Below are 12324 nucleotides of genomic sequence, written 5' to 3' on the forward strand. Positions count from 1 at the left end.
CGATCAAAGTTGTCTATGCTCAGTGAGGCCACACCTTATTAGCTATGGTCACCCTGACCAATCATTCGCGCTCACCGCGTTCCACATTTAAAGTAACGTCAATACGGTCATTCGAGCGTCGAACGCCGAGCGGGTTGCACGTCTTTTGATCACTGAAGTGGCGCTTCGTTTAAAAATAATAATATTTAAATAAATTATTCTTTGTAGATATACATATGAGGTCGATTTTCCGACCTGGTTACTCATCGTTACGTTTTTCTACGTCGCCTTAATGGCTCAAAGAGTGGTCTGTTTATTTTTACTCCGTATATGTTTTTATTATTCAATTAAATCATTAATTAAATGAAATAGCGTTTATTTATATTTGCACTTCGACTTTAAGAAATTACTTTTGAAAAGATTTTATTAAAAAAATATTTCAGTAATTCGGAATTGAAATATTTATGATAACTTTAATTCAATACTTTACTTTACTACTTTTACTACTTTTTTTACTACTTTTTAATCTACAATCATGTAGATTAAAAAGTGCATTTTTGAGCTTATTCGAATAAAGAATGTTTCTTTTCCGGACTGGTTATTTATTGATTTTGATTTAATCAAAATAACCTGTGAACCGATAACTTCTCATACCAGACAATCCCCAGTTCATTGATCATAATGAAACAATTGATGTAACTTATAAATAATAAAATATATTTCAACAGTTGTCAAAGCCGCTGTTCCCCGCGCACTCCCCGCAGACGGAAGGGAGGTACGACGACGGTATCAGGATGACAGTTTCGTTATACCGCCGGTATATTATCACTCCTGTCGAGTTTGAGATTACTTTCACGCCGTCGTCTGTTGGTATTAGTCTGAAAACCAAAATACATCTGATACTAATTGGTCACCATGGCCCATAGACATCGGCACTTCAGGGAATGTTAACCATCCATTATATCGCCAATGCACCACCCATATATTTTTTATGTAAGAGTGGGCAAAAAGGTATGATACTGATGGGAACTGATTACCACCGTCCATGGACATCTGCAACAGCGAAGGGGTTTTATAAAATGGTAAGCTCTTATCTTGAAGGTTCAAGTTACCTTGGTACCTAGGATGTTACATTTCTTGTGCTTGTAGTCACGGTGAAGTTTTGGGATTCTTGGTTAACTGGATAATGCAGGTCAACAAAAACACAACAGAGAAAAAAACACGGGGAAAAGGTTATTATTTGATCAGACTAATAGTGAGGGTTAGTGCACACCTGCTGCGGGGGATATAGTCTTAGAGATTGTGAAAATATGATCACAGATTTAGGAAATCTTCTAAACATGATCCCTAGCAGAGTAGATTGTACAGTTACGAATCGGTGCTAAAATTCCCGCTGGAGCAGTATACTGTTGTTTGACGGACCGGTTGGCGTGGTTGGTAGATACTTGCGTTTCACGCCGAAAGTTGTGGGTTCGATTCCCACCCAGAACAGACATTTGTGTGCATGAACATGTCTGTTTGTCCTGAATCTGGGTGTAATTATCTATATAAGTATGCATTTACAAAAGAAAAGTAGTATATGTAGTACATCAGTTGTCTGGTCTCCATAGTTGTCTGGTCTCCATAGCACAAGCTTTGTACAAGCTTTATTTGGGATCAGATGGCCGTGTGTGAAAAATGTCCCAGGTTATTATTATTATTATTTGTACATCACGTTTGTACTTTCTCGACTTTTTTAGTCGGCTTTAATAAATACTCCGTCCCGGTCACCGGGAAAAAGAGCATTTATATCCCCATCTGTTTTTGAATGTTTAAAAAATAAAGTATTCTTTTTTTTCCCTATTATTTACTTACTAATTATGATAAAAAAGTGATATATTCATTAACATGAAACTTACCTAACTATTTATATTATTATTATTTTTAAACGTGCATTTTTTATGTTATTTTGTTTTGTTTTTTTTTTACTTTTTTTTATTTATTTTTTTCTTTTATATTTTCAATAATGTATAATTAAACAGGTCTGCCTGAGTAAAAATGATGTATAATAACTAGAGTTTAGACGTATAATATGATTATTGTCTGTAGGTGAGTGTATTAGAGTAAATTATACAAAATCTATTAGCAGCTTCAGTGAGGTTCTTGAATGCTGTTAGATGTAAGACTTTTCTCTTTTTTTAAGTTCTCACTGTTACTAGTCTGCGTGCTCGTTACAAATATTGTGTCTCCAAGAACTTTGCTGATTATTGTGGTTGAGTGGAATGATGCTTGTGTTTGGAGGATATTGATATTAATGTGTGTCTCTAGTTTGTCGCAGTACCGCTTTAGATTCTTTGTCACTACTCCTGTGGCGCCCACTACTATCGGAATCGTTGTGACTGTGCTTTTCCACAGTCTAGAGAGTTCGACTTTCAGCGGATGGTATTTGCTGATTTTTTCTATTTCCTTTGCTCCAATATTATAGTCAGATGGTACCGAAACATCAATAAGGTAAGTTTTATTGTTGATTTTATCTATGTATATAAGGTCCGGTCTATTGTGAGTGATTATGACATCGGTTTGTATGGGAATTTCCCACATTAATTTGGCTATATTATTTTCCTTTACAGTGGGTTGTTTAAGTTCTTCTTTCTACCATAATTTATTAACTTCTATTTTGCTTTTGCTTGCTAAACACCAGAATATATACTGTACCAAATTGTTATGTCTTTTAACATAATATGTTCCAGCTAGTTTTTCGCATCCTGCGAGAACGTGTTGAACAGTTTTGACGTGTAAGTACCGCTTGGTCTTGTATTGCAAATAAAGATGATTCCAATAAAGCTGAAATAGGTCGTTTCTTCAGCCACTTAAACGTCAGTTCTGTGTCCACATTGGCTAGGTCAAGGACCTTTTGAGGAATTGGCCATGTAGGTTCTTGTTTCTCCAGGATTCGTTTTGCTTTTTAATTATGTTGTTTTTTATTTCTGCGATTGTGTATTTGCCGTTTGGTAACTTCAAATCTTTCTCTATCTCTTTTGCTTCTGTAAATATGGAATATTTTTCTCTTCTTTGGTGTTGCTGTACTATTGCTTCAATTAGGTAGTCATTTTTTTGTTCTAAATATTGTTTATGTTTTAGAATATGGGCTTTATACAAGTATTCTACATTAATTAGTCCTCTACAACCTTTAATCAGTGGTAAGTACAATCTATCAACGTCTGCTTTTTGTTGGTGGGCCTTTTTAATTGCTAAATAAAAAAATAAAAAAAATAACAGGTTTCGTGTTCTAATATCAATCCGTTTAAGATGGCTTATGTTGTAGTTGATTACACCAAAAGAATACAACAAAACTGGAATGGCGTATGTATTTATCCCCTTTATTAGGTTGCGCCCATTTAAGAAAGATTTTGTTAGTTTTTTGATTCTCCTGAAATACTCTCGGGTATCATAGTTAATTGATCTCTAACGTCACTATGAATATTTTTTCTGGATTCATTAATACCTAATTACTTATAATTTTGATCTAATTTTAACTGCTTAAAAGTATCTCCGTTCGGTAGCACATGCTCGTTACCATCAGTGTAGTTTCTGTGTGCAGCTGTTAAGTGAAGTGTGGTTACATTTATCTAAACCAAAAGTCATGCCTATATCTTCCGTAAATATTTCAACACTATTTAGTAAAATTTTTAAGTTATTTCTATTGTTTGCATAAACTTTAATATCGTCCATGTATATTAATCCGTGTGTGAAAAATGTCCCAGGTTATTATTATTATTATATATTTATTTACTTGTATATCCATTATTTCTACTTTTATGTTTCTTTTATTATATTTATTATTAAATCGTTAATGGTTGTGAATAAATAAATAATAATTATTCTTTTACGGTATAAGAGCGCTGGTGTGTCATTTCCTCGTTAGCTTCCTACTCTTTATTTAAGGAAGTATAAACTTACGCTGTATTTTTGCTCGTGTTTGAAGTGTCGCTGCTGTACGAGGCGTGATCTCCGTCGTACATTATAATGCCACCATTTTGTTGACGTAATATTACAAAACTGCAAATATAAAATGAAAAAATATATTAATATTACGGAAGATTATTGGTTAGCGTATAAAGCTGTAGATGCCTAAGTGCTGGTCCTGGGCGCATACCCAGTCCAGAATAAATACAAGTTAATTGGCTTTTTGTGGAGAAATTCTCACTTGTAGCCCTGGTTTTGGAAGTGTTTAAACTCCTGTTCGTTGAAAACATTGAGCCGTTCCCAGTATTGCGGTATATACCGGCTGCCAGTATTGCCGTCGAATTGAATTATAAGAGTGAACGAAGAATTCACTCTGCGTTTGTGTCTTCGCCAACACTTGAACACTTATTATTGGTGGTAGGGCTTTGTGCAAGCTCGTCTGGGTAGGTACCACCCACTCATCAGATATTCTACCGCAAAACACCAATACTTGATATTGTTGTGTTCCGGTTTGAAGGGTGAGTGAGCCAGTGTAATTACAGGCACAAGGGACATAAAATCTTAGTTCCCAAGGTTGGTGGCGCATTGGCTATAAGCGATGGTTGACATTTTAACACATTGAAACACTATATCTCCTGCGTAGTTAGCTGTCTCCGTTCAGATTAGCATTTATTATTACTTATAAAATACAAGTGTCTCTGATTTCGTAACTGCCTATTTAAAATTAATATGGCTATTTGCGAATCACCATAATAAGTTATCGTCAATTAAATTGGCTATTAATGTAAAAAGATAATATATATATATATTGTAACTGAGTATTTGTTAGTCATTTTAGAATAATTGAGTTACAAACACAAAAATTTCCTCACTGAGAATAGTGTACTTAAAATCTTACCTAGGAGTCTCAGAGCAGTCAGCGAGTACCAGGGTCTCAGGACACTGCTGGAGCTGGAGCTGATCCACGTTCCCGGATAACGTTTGTATAGTTGACTCTTGGAGACGACATTGACCTAGTAACAATGTTTCAATAAAAACCAAAATCTACATCGGATATCGAGTGCACGTGTACCAACTTTCATGGCGATCGGTTAAACGGTGTCAAAGCATCTTTATGTATATGAGATTATCCATTTGGTACTCACGGTACACTCCGAACCTCTTCATGAGCTGCATGGAGGTCCAGCTGTCCAGCAGCCACGCGAAGCTGTCCGACTCAAACTGAATCTCAGCTCCTTTGTTCACGACCACTGATGCTATGCCGTCTTTTTCCTGTTTTAAATATAAAAATAAAGCTTAAATGAATAATTAAAAGACACCAGAGTCAAAAAACCTATAAAAAGTATATGATAGATACTTTATAGTAGATTTAAATATGTTTAATATTTGGTTATGATTTTTAATTGTTTTCTTTTTGTGCATTCTGTTCTTTAAGAAATTGTGACACTTAGAATAAATATTTACTTTTGAATAGATTACATTATTTTAATCATAGACCATTCCTAAGAAAATAAAAAATGATTCCTGTGGAACGCCCACTCGCGCGGACCCAGAAGACTTAATCCCATTTATGGTAAGTTGAAGAGGGTAATGAGCAAGGTATTAAGCAATACGATCAACAGCATTCAACAACATAATTAGTTTAAATTAAAACCTTATAAGGTTTTTAGTGAAAATTTAATAATTGGATGTTTTCTTTTGTCCTTAACATACTAAAGTATAACCTGAGTAAAATAAGAAGTTCATTCAATAACAATCAAATTATAGTTAATTAAGTAGGGTCTTATTTTAATTGGATTATATTTTTCTCTGAAATTTCATTGTAACATTAAGATATAATCGATCGGATATTACACCGAGATACAAAATATTGCCGAATTGATAACCTCGTTCTACTTCGAGTTGGGAACTGGACAAGTTGAATAAACTCAATTCTATTGACTTAACGCTAAAGTAAATATTGTTTTACGACGGCTCTCAAAAATTATCTATTATTATAACTTTCATTATATATATATATATATATATATATATATATATATATATATCACTTCGTTTAAAAAGATTATTTTGATGATTATTTATTAAGTAGTAACTATGGAGTTTCTAGTAGTAGTAGAGGGGGCTATTTTTAGCTAAAGAAGTCTTATATATGTCCATCCTTGGGTTTCGAGCTTGTTTCATACAAATTTTCAATTTTCATTTCCTAAATCGATTTAGCGCCGTAGCCGTGAAACAAAGACAGACAGATCTACTTTCGCATTTATATTATTTAAAAGTGTAATAAGATAAAGCATATTTAAATTTTAATATGATCTTGCCACATATAATATACTTTAAAATAATTATCTGCTCGGCAACAGCTACATCTACGGAAACACAAAAGGCACATATACAGTCACCGATGGCGAATCGAAACGGTTAATTTTGTTACTATCCAAGTTAAGTTACAATTTAGCATCTCCTTATTCACAATGAGATGTCCCTGCGGAGTAGACACGTGGATCGGACTGTCGGATCAAAGCCCGAGCACGTCTTTGTATCGCTAGACGTTTTATTTATTTGTTTGTTGTTTGTATACATCTCGTTTCTCGTTCTCGGCGGTTAAGGATCGTGGGAACATTAGCATATCTCTTTATGCTGCAGCTCTATTTGTGTTATCCGTCCGTAATCCGTAACAGCCTGTGAATGTCCCACTGCTGGGCTAAAGGCCTCCTCTATTTGTGTTAGCTTTATTGTAATTTACCCGGCTATTTTAACCGGTGGTAGAACTCTGTTCAGGCTCGTCTGGGTGGGTACCACCCGCTCATCAGATATTCTACCGCTAAACAATATTAACTATGGTTACGTTCTGGTTTGATGGGTGAACGAGCCAGTGTAACTATGATGTTGGTGGCGCATTGGTGATGTGAGGAATGGTGAAAAATTTCTTACGTCGCCAATGTCTAGGGGCGGTGGTGACCACTTACCATCAGGTGGTACCATTTGCTCGTCTGCCTGTCTGTAACATTAAAAAAAGTTAATCTTAGTATTGATTTGCATTAAATTATGCCTCAAGTGGCGGCTACCTTGAAGAAGTGATAGTTACTGGATGTAGTGGCTCTCAATGGAGATGTGTGCACTTTGATATGTCGACAACCGAGTTGCCTTCAAGTGTCTAATATGATAAGTAGGATACTACTAATATAGATATACAATAAATAAAGTGCCTCGAAAGATATTTGGCCAGCTGTTAAGGCTGCGCATAATCACGATCGAGAGGTCTGGAGTCGACCTGAAGTTCTACATTAGGCAGCGTTTACACTTCCATGTATTGCGTTATTTTACCCCCCTTGTTTTTCCAGAAGAATATTCACCATCACTTCCGAGAGTAAAACTATTATATCGCGGAACTCTCAATTTTATAATGCTTTTATTTGCAATAAAGAACATTCTTAAAATATATAGAAACATAAGGGAGACCTTCCACGTGTTCAAAGTATATAACATTTTTAATAAACAAATTAACAAAACAAACAATATGACTACATAATACAGAATAAAGTTCATTTTAGTTTGTATGTTTTGCGGTCATTAAGCTTTTTCGAACTAATTATTGAACGTCTGAGTTATGTTCTGGGACTTTCTAGATGGTTCGATTGAACAAATTAGAAATATTTATGCGTTTTTACGAAATACAAATAGAAATATAATTATAATCTAGTATAGAACAGCATAGTTTTTATAGACAGATCTTTGCCCACTCGTGGGATATACTATGCAGGCTGATCATTTCCTATTAAAAAAGGAAACATTACCTTAATAATAGCGGAAGTGTTGATGTAGTCTAGAGTACCAAGAAGCTGCGCGATGGGAGTTCCGGGACCTAAGCCTAGTCCTGGGAGCAGGTCGAACTGGTGGAGCTGGAAGAGAGTATAAAATGATTATTTGGAATTTACCCACAAAAGTTAACCTAAGTTATTAAAATAACTAGCAATTCTTTAAGTCTTTAAGAAAACTCCCGCCAAATTTCATTCGCCGGTATTCTCTTAGCATACTATGTAATTGTTGAGTATGTCGTGATCAAGCTAAAACACATTTTTGCGCAAACACGCTGTACTGAGTAATTCGACGGAGTATTGAGTAATACTTGTAGTAAAGTTTATTTATTATCTGTATCACCTTTTCTCCTTTAATATCAACTTCGACATATCTCTCAACGTTCCCGTAGTTATACTTCGGCGTTCCTCGGTACTCTATCGTCAGCTTGCTGTCGTCAGAGCCGGCGTCACAGGTCTCGTACATCGGGGACGTGTGGTAGGTGATAGTGGTGCGCCCGTGATATGAGGCGGGGTGGGTATTCAGGTCCTGGTCAGCGGGCGCGTGGCTTGTGTCATCTTCGAAGTAGCAGAGCTGGAAGTTATAATGTATGTTTTTCGTTAGTAGAAATATTTAGCCGAAATCGATATTATACTTTTTTGACATACACTTTAATTAATAACAATAAAGAAAACGAGTTACACACAGACAAGGAAACAGAGAGCAGTGGCAGAGAGAATGGATAGAGACATAGCTTAATCCATGTAGAAATTAAAACGAATATTTTGTATTTGCTTTTATTTAAAACTTCAAATGAATCGGTTAAGAGAAACTGCTTTTAAATTCAGTCCCAAGACCGACATATTTCTCTTCAGTGCGTGTCACACTGGTAAACGATACTTACCTTCCAAAACCTTTTATTCGTGTCATCTTTAAACGGCTGGTTCACATATAGAACAGACTGCACGGAGACGTTTCTACCGACGCACTCCACGCTGGTGTCGGCGTCGATTTTCAAATACATCTCGTCGTTATTGTCCTTGATTTTTCTGAAAATTAAAATGTACCGCACAGGATAGAGGCTGAGTGTCCATTTTGATTAATATTGTACACATAATTATGACTTTGAATGCTCACAGCATTCCCCCAGTCCAACAGATAGGTTTTTTTTTATATGATGTTCATAAATTTGTGTTTATTTATTGTGTGATCGGAAACCTGTATCTTACGCGATTTAAAAACATCAGTCAGTAACAGCCTGTGAATGTCCCACTGCTGGGCTAAGGCCTCCACTCCTTTTTTCGATGTTTTGGAGCTTATTCCACCACGTTGCTCCAATGCGGGTTAGTGGAATACGCATGTGACAGAATTTCAGTGAAATTAGACACATGTTACCTCACGATGTTTTCCTTCACCGTCAAGCACGAGAAAATTTTAATACAAGTTAAACACATGAAAATTCAGTGGTGCTTGCCCGGGTTTTAACCCACGATCATTGGTTAAGATTCACGCGTTCTTACCACTGGGCCATCTCGGCTTTTAGAAACATGAGATAAACTAATTATTTTCTTTGTTCTAATTACTTCTATTCTCTTTAACTGTCTCGTTAATGATATATCATTCTCTAGCTCATTATGATCGTAAGACCCCGGGCTAAATTCAACATAATGAGCTAATACAAGTGTTTGATTTCTTCTATCAAGAGTTGCTTAGTAATTTAGGGAGATAACAGTGTTACACTTCAGTGCCTCGAAAAGTTTTGATACCTGTATCTGATATCTATTTAATCTTATTCAATTCACACAAGAGTAGATGAGTATATACCGTGCTAACGATCTTTCGAAATGACATACATTAATACAAATTAAATAACTCACTTGAAGTAACGTAGAACAGTTTTCAAAGTGAGTCCCATTTTATCAAACTCGATCGTATTTTTGAAACTGAAGGCGATGTGCAGGACCTCGTCCCGTCCACGGGCAGGGCGTGTCGGGGGCACGACGAGACCGCAGCCGGTGGACGTCATGAAACGTTCCACCGAGTTCAGTACAGACTGCTGCGATGGTAACATACTGGCAGAGAAATATTGAAAGTTTGAACTTGATCTTTGCATTTCCTGCGTTTCTCAAGTGACAAAATATTAAGCTTATTAATAAAATTGGACCCAAATGTACGCGTTAATCTTCTAATAAATTTATCCTATACATTTCCGATAGCCATAATATACTTAGAGTATTGTGGATTCCAAGCCGTTGAAGCGAATTTCAAATTAGATCTTACATAAGAATTATACAGCACATTAAACGTATTGATATTTTTAAAGTTCTGGCCAAATATGAAACCCAACATACTGTAAGCTTTTGCGATAATTATATTCACATGCCTGTCAAATAATGAATTAGAATCTAGAAGCACTCCTAGGTCCCTAACCTCGGTTACCCTCTTAACTAAATAACATAACATATTAATTGACGTTAGAAATAATACTTAACTCTGCGTCATTGGTCTAGTGGCTAGATATAAGACCCCGAGGTCCTGAGTTCAAATCTCTGTTCGGGCCACTAAAAAGTCATTGGGTTTTCCTATCGAAAATTCTCAGTAGCAGCCCGGAGTCAGGAAGTTGGAAGTGTCTTTGCCTCGGTAAGCACGTAATTCGGGCCTGCGCCTGAACTCTTTCCGGTCGTGTCGGATAGCCGTCCCATCGGATTATGAGAGTTAGGGAATAGAGAGTTCACTTGTGTTTGTTTGCGCACATACTTGTATATATATACTATGATTATGTCCTGCGCATTTGGCTAATCTCTCTTGAGATTGGTCGCCGTGGCCGACATCAGTTTGGAGAAAAATAATATTATTATTATTTTTATTAATACTTAGCTCACTCGTAAGTTATAAATTTGGACATGATGTATTTTTCAATAACTTCCGCTCCAGACATTTTTCTCTCGCAATCGAAGAAAACACCGCTGTCGTCCTGGATATCGAAACAAAACGTTAATATTATACAGTAAAAAATAGGTTGCCAGGCTTAGGTAAAACACACCTGTTAATGTCCCACTGCTGGACTGAGACCTCCTCTCTCTTTTTTTTGAGAAGATGGTTTGGAGCTTATTCCACCACGCTGCTCCAATACGGGTTGGTGGAATAAGTCGTCAAGCTCGAGATGAATTATAAACACAAATTATGTACTTGAATATTCAGTGGCGCGTGCCCGGGTTTGAGCTCACGATGATCGGTTAAGATTCACGCGTTCCACTAGGCCATCTCGATTCATTAAGTCCAATGCCAGCCTTACAAAGGGAGAAGTGCTGTTTCCTTCATTCTATGCGATCGTGACATTTTGGTTAGTAAGGTCGATCCAGGCTAACGTGTCAGTCAAAATTTCTTTGAGATTGAACAACTAGAATTTTAACTGGCAAAGTATATATTAATTTGCGGTATATTTTCTTATTTTGTACAAATAATAATGACTATGGAACATTTAATAATACTAGATAATAAAATACTGACTTCTCCTCCATTCGAAGATACTGAGATGACTTCGACACCCTTTTTCGAGTTCATTTCTATTTGCACGCGCGAGTGTATCGCCACCCCCGCATGCTGAGCAAACGGGTCCGGCCAGGTCAGACTGAAAGCAACGCTTTAATGAATGCTAGCGAAGTTAATGAAATGTTTCCATTTAATTTACCAAAATCAAGCTTTTAATAAATGCTCGTTGAATGCATAAGAATCTATAAGATAACTAGTATCTTTATAATAGAATCTTTAAGAAATTTAGTGTTGTTTTTACAAAAAATACTAATATTTTATTTAAATTTTAAAGAATCTTCTTCATTTATACCTCATAACAACGGTTCAAATTGCTCGAGGGAGCCTAGTTAAGTAAAGCGTACTTTATTTCAAATTGATTTGATAGCTTACTCAGACGAATCTTTTCTTATTTTAATGATTTTATTTTCCTCAGAGTATTCGGTTTAACGTATTAAATATTATTTAATATCTGTATGTAATATTAAGCGAACTCTTGGGGCACTTATGAGCGTAGGCATTTGTTATAACATCACACACACATATATATACAATTACAGTAACAGCCTGTTAATGTCCCACTGCTGGGACCTTAACAGCCTCCTCTCAACACAAATTAAACACAAATTAAGCACATGAAAATTCAGTGGTGCTTGCCCGGGTTTGAACCCACGATCATCGGTTAAGATTCACGCGTTTTAATACAATTGTATGTGAACAAATGAATAAATAATAATAAGTTATGACGTAGGTCCAGTGGTGCTGCGCTGCTTTACGAATATCTACTAATTACATTAAGCACACGTCATAAGTAACAGAAATGGTATAGCCCAAACTTACTCACATAGCTTAGAATGAAATACCGGCAGTGTACGTCATCGAGGGCTATTTACAAGGTCGTTTCCTGTCTTCAGTTTCTCAAGAAGAGCACAACATTATAAAGGAAAGGTATGTTTTAAATAAATAAATAAAGTATTCCCAAAGTACCCTCCTCGACAGTCTGCTAAATATTTTTCATTGAAATATCAAAAAGCAAATTGTTTCGACGCAATGGGCAAGCGAATCAGTGCG

The 12324-nt window shown here is 36.0% G+C and overlaps 1 protein-coding gene across 3 annotated transcripts in view; it reads right to left on the minus strand.

Moving 5' to 3' along the window:
• Positions 1-675: 675 nt before the first annotated feature.
• LOC126779444 (uncharacterized) overlaps positions 676-12324 on the minus strand; it is a 38447-nt gene continuing 26798 nt past the window's right edge. For all 3 annotated transcript variants that reach the window (XM_050503402.1, XM_050503403.1, XM_050503404.1), the window contains 10 exons: positions 11233-11353; positions 10605-10696; positions 9600-9794; positions 8627-8771; positions 8086-8316; positions 7722-7826; positions 5070-5196; positions 4823-4937; positions 3919-4017; positions 676-857 (listed from right to left, as the gene is read on the minus strand). In XM_050503402.1, coding sequence (XP_050359359.1) covers positions 701-857; positions 3919-4017; positions 4823-4937; positions 5070-5196; positions 7722-7826; positions 8086-8316; positions 8627-8771; positions 9600-9794; positions 10605-10696; positions 11233-11353 — 1387 coding nt within the window. In that variant the 3' untranslated portion in view covers positions 676-700. The remainder of the gene's footprint in view (positions 858-3918; positions 4018-4822; positions 4938-5069; positions 5197-7721; positions 7827-8085; positions 8317-8626; positions 8772-9599; positions 9795-10604; positions 10697-11232; positions 11354-12324) is intronic.

Source organism: Nymphalis io, chromosome 29, assembly GCF_905147045.1.
Source record: "Nymphalis io chromosome 29, ilAglIoxx1.1, whole genome shotgun sequence".
NCBI classification, from domain to species: Eukaryota; Metazoa; Arthropoda; class Insecta; order Lepidoptera; family Nymphalidae; genus Nymphalis; species Nymphalis io.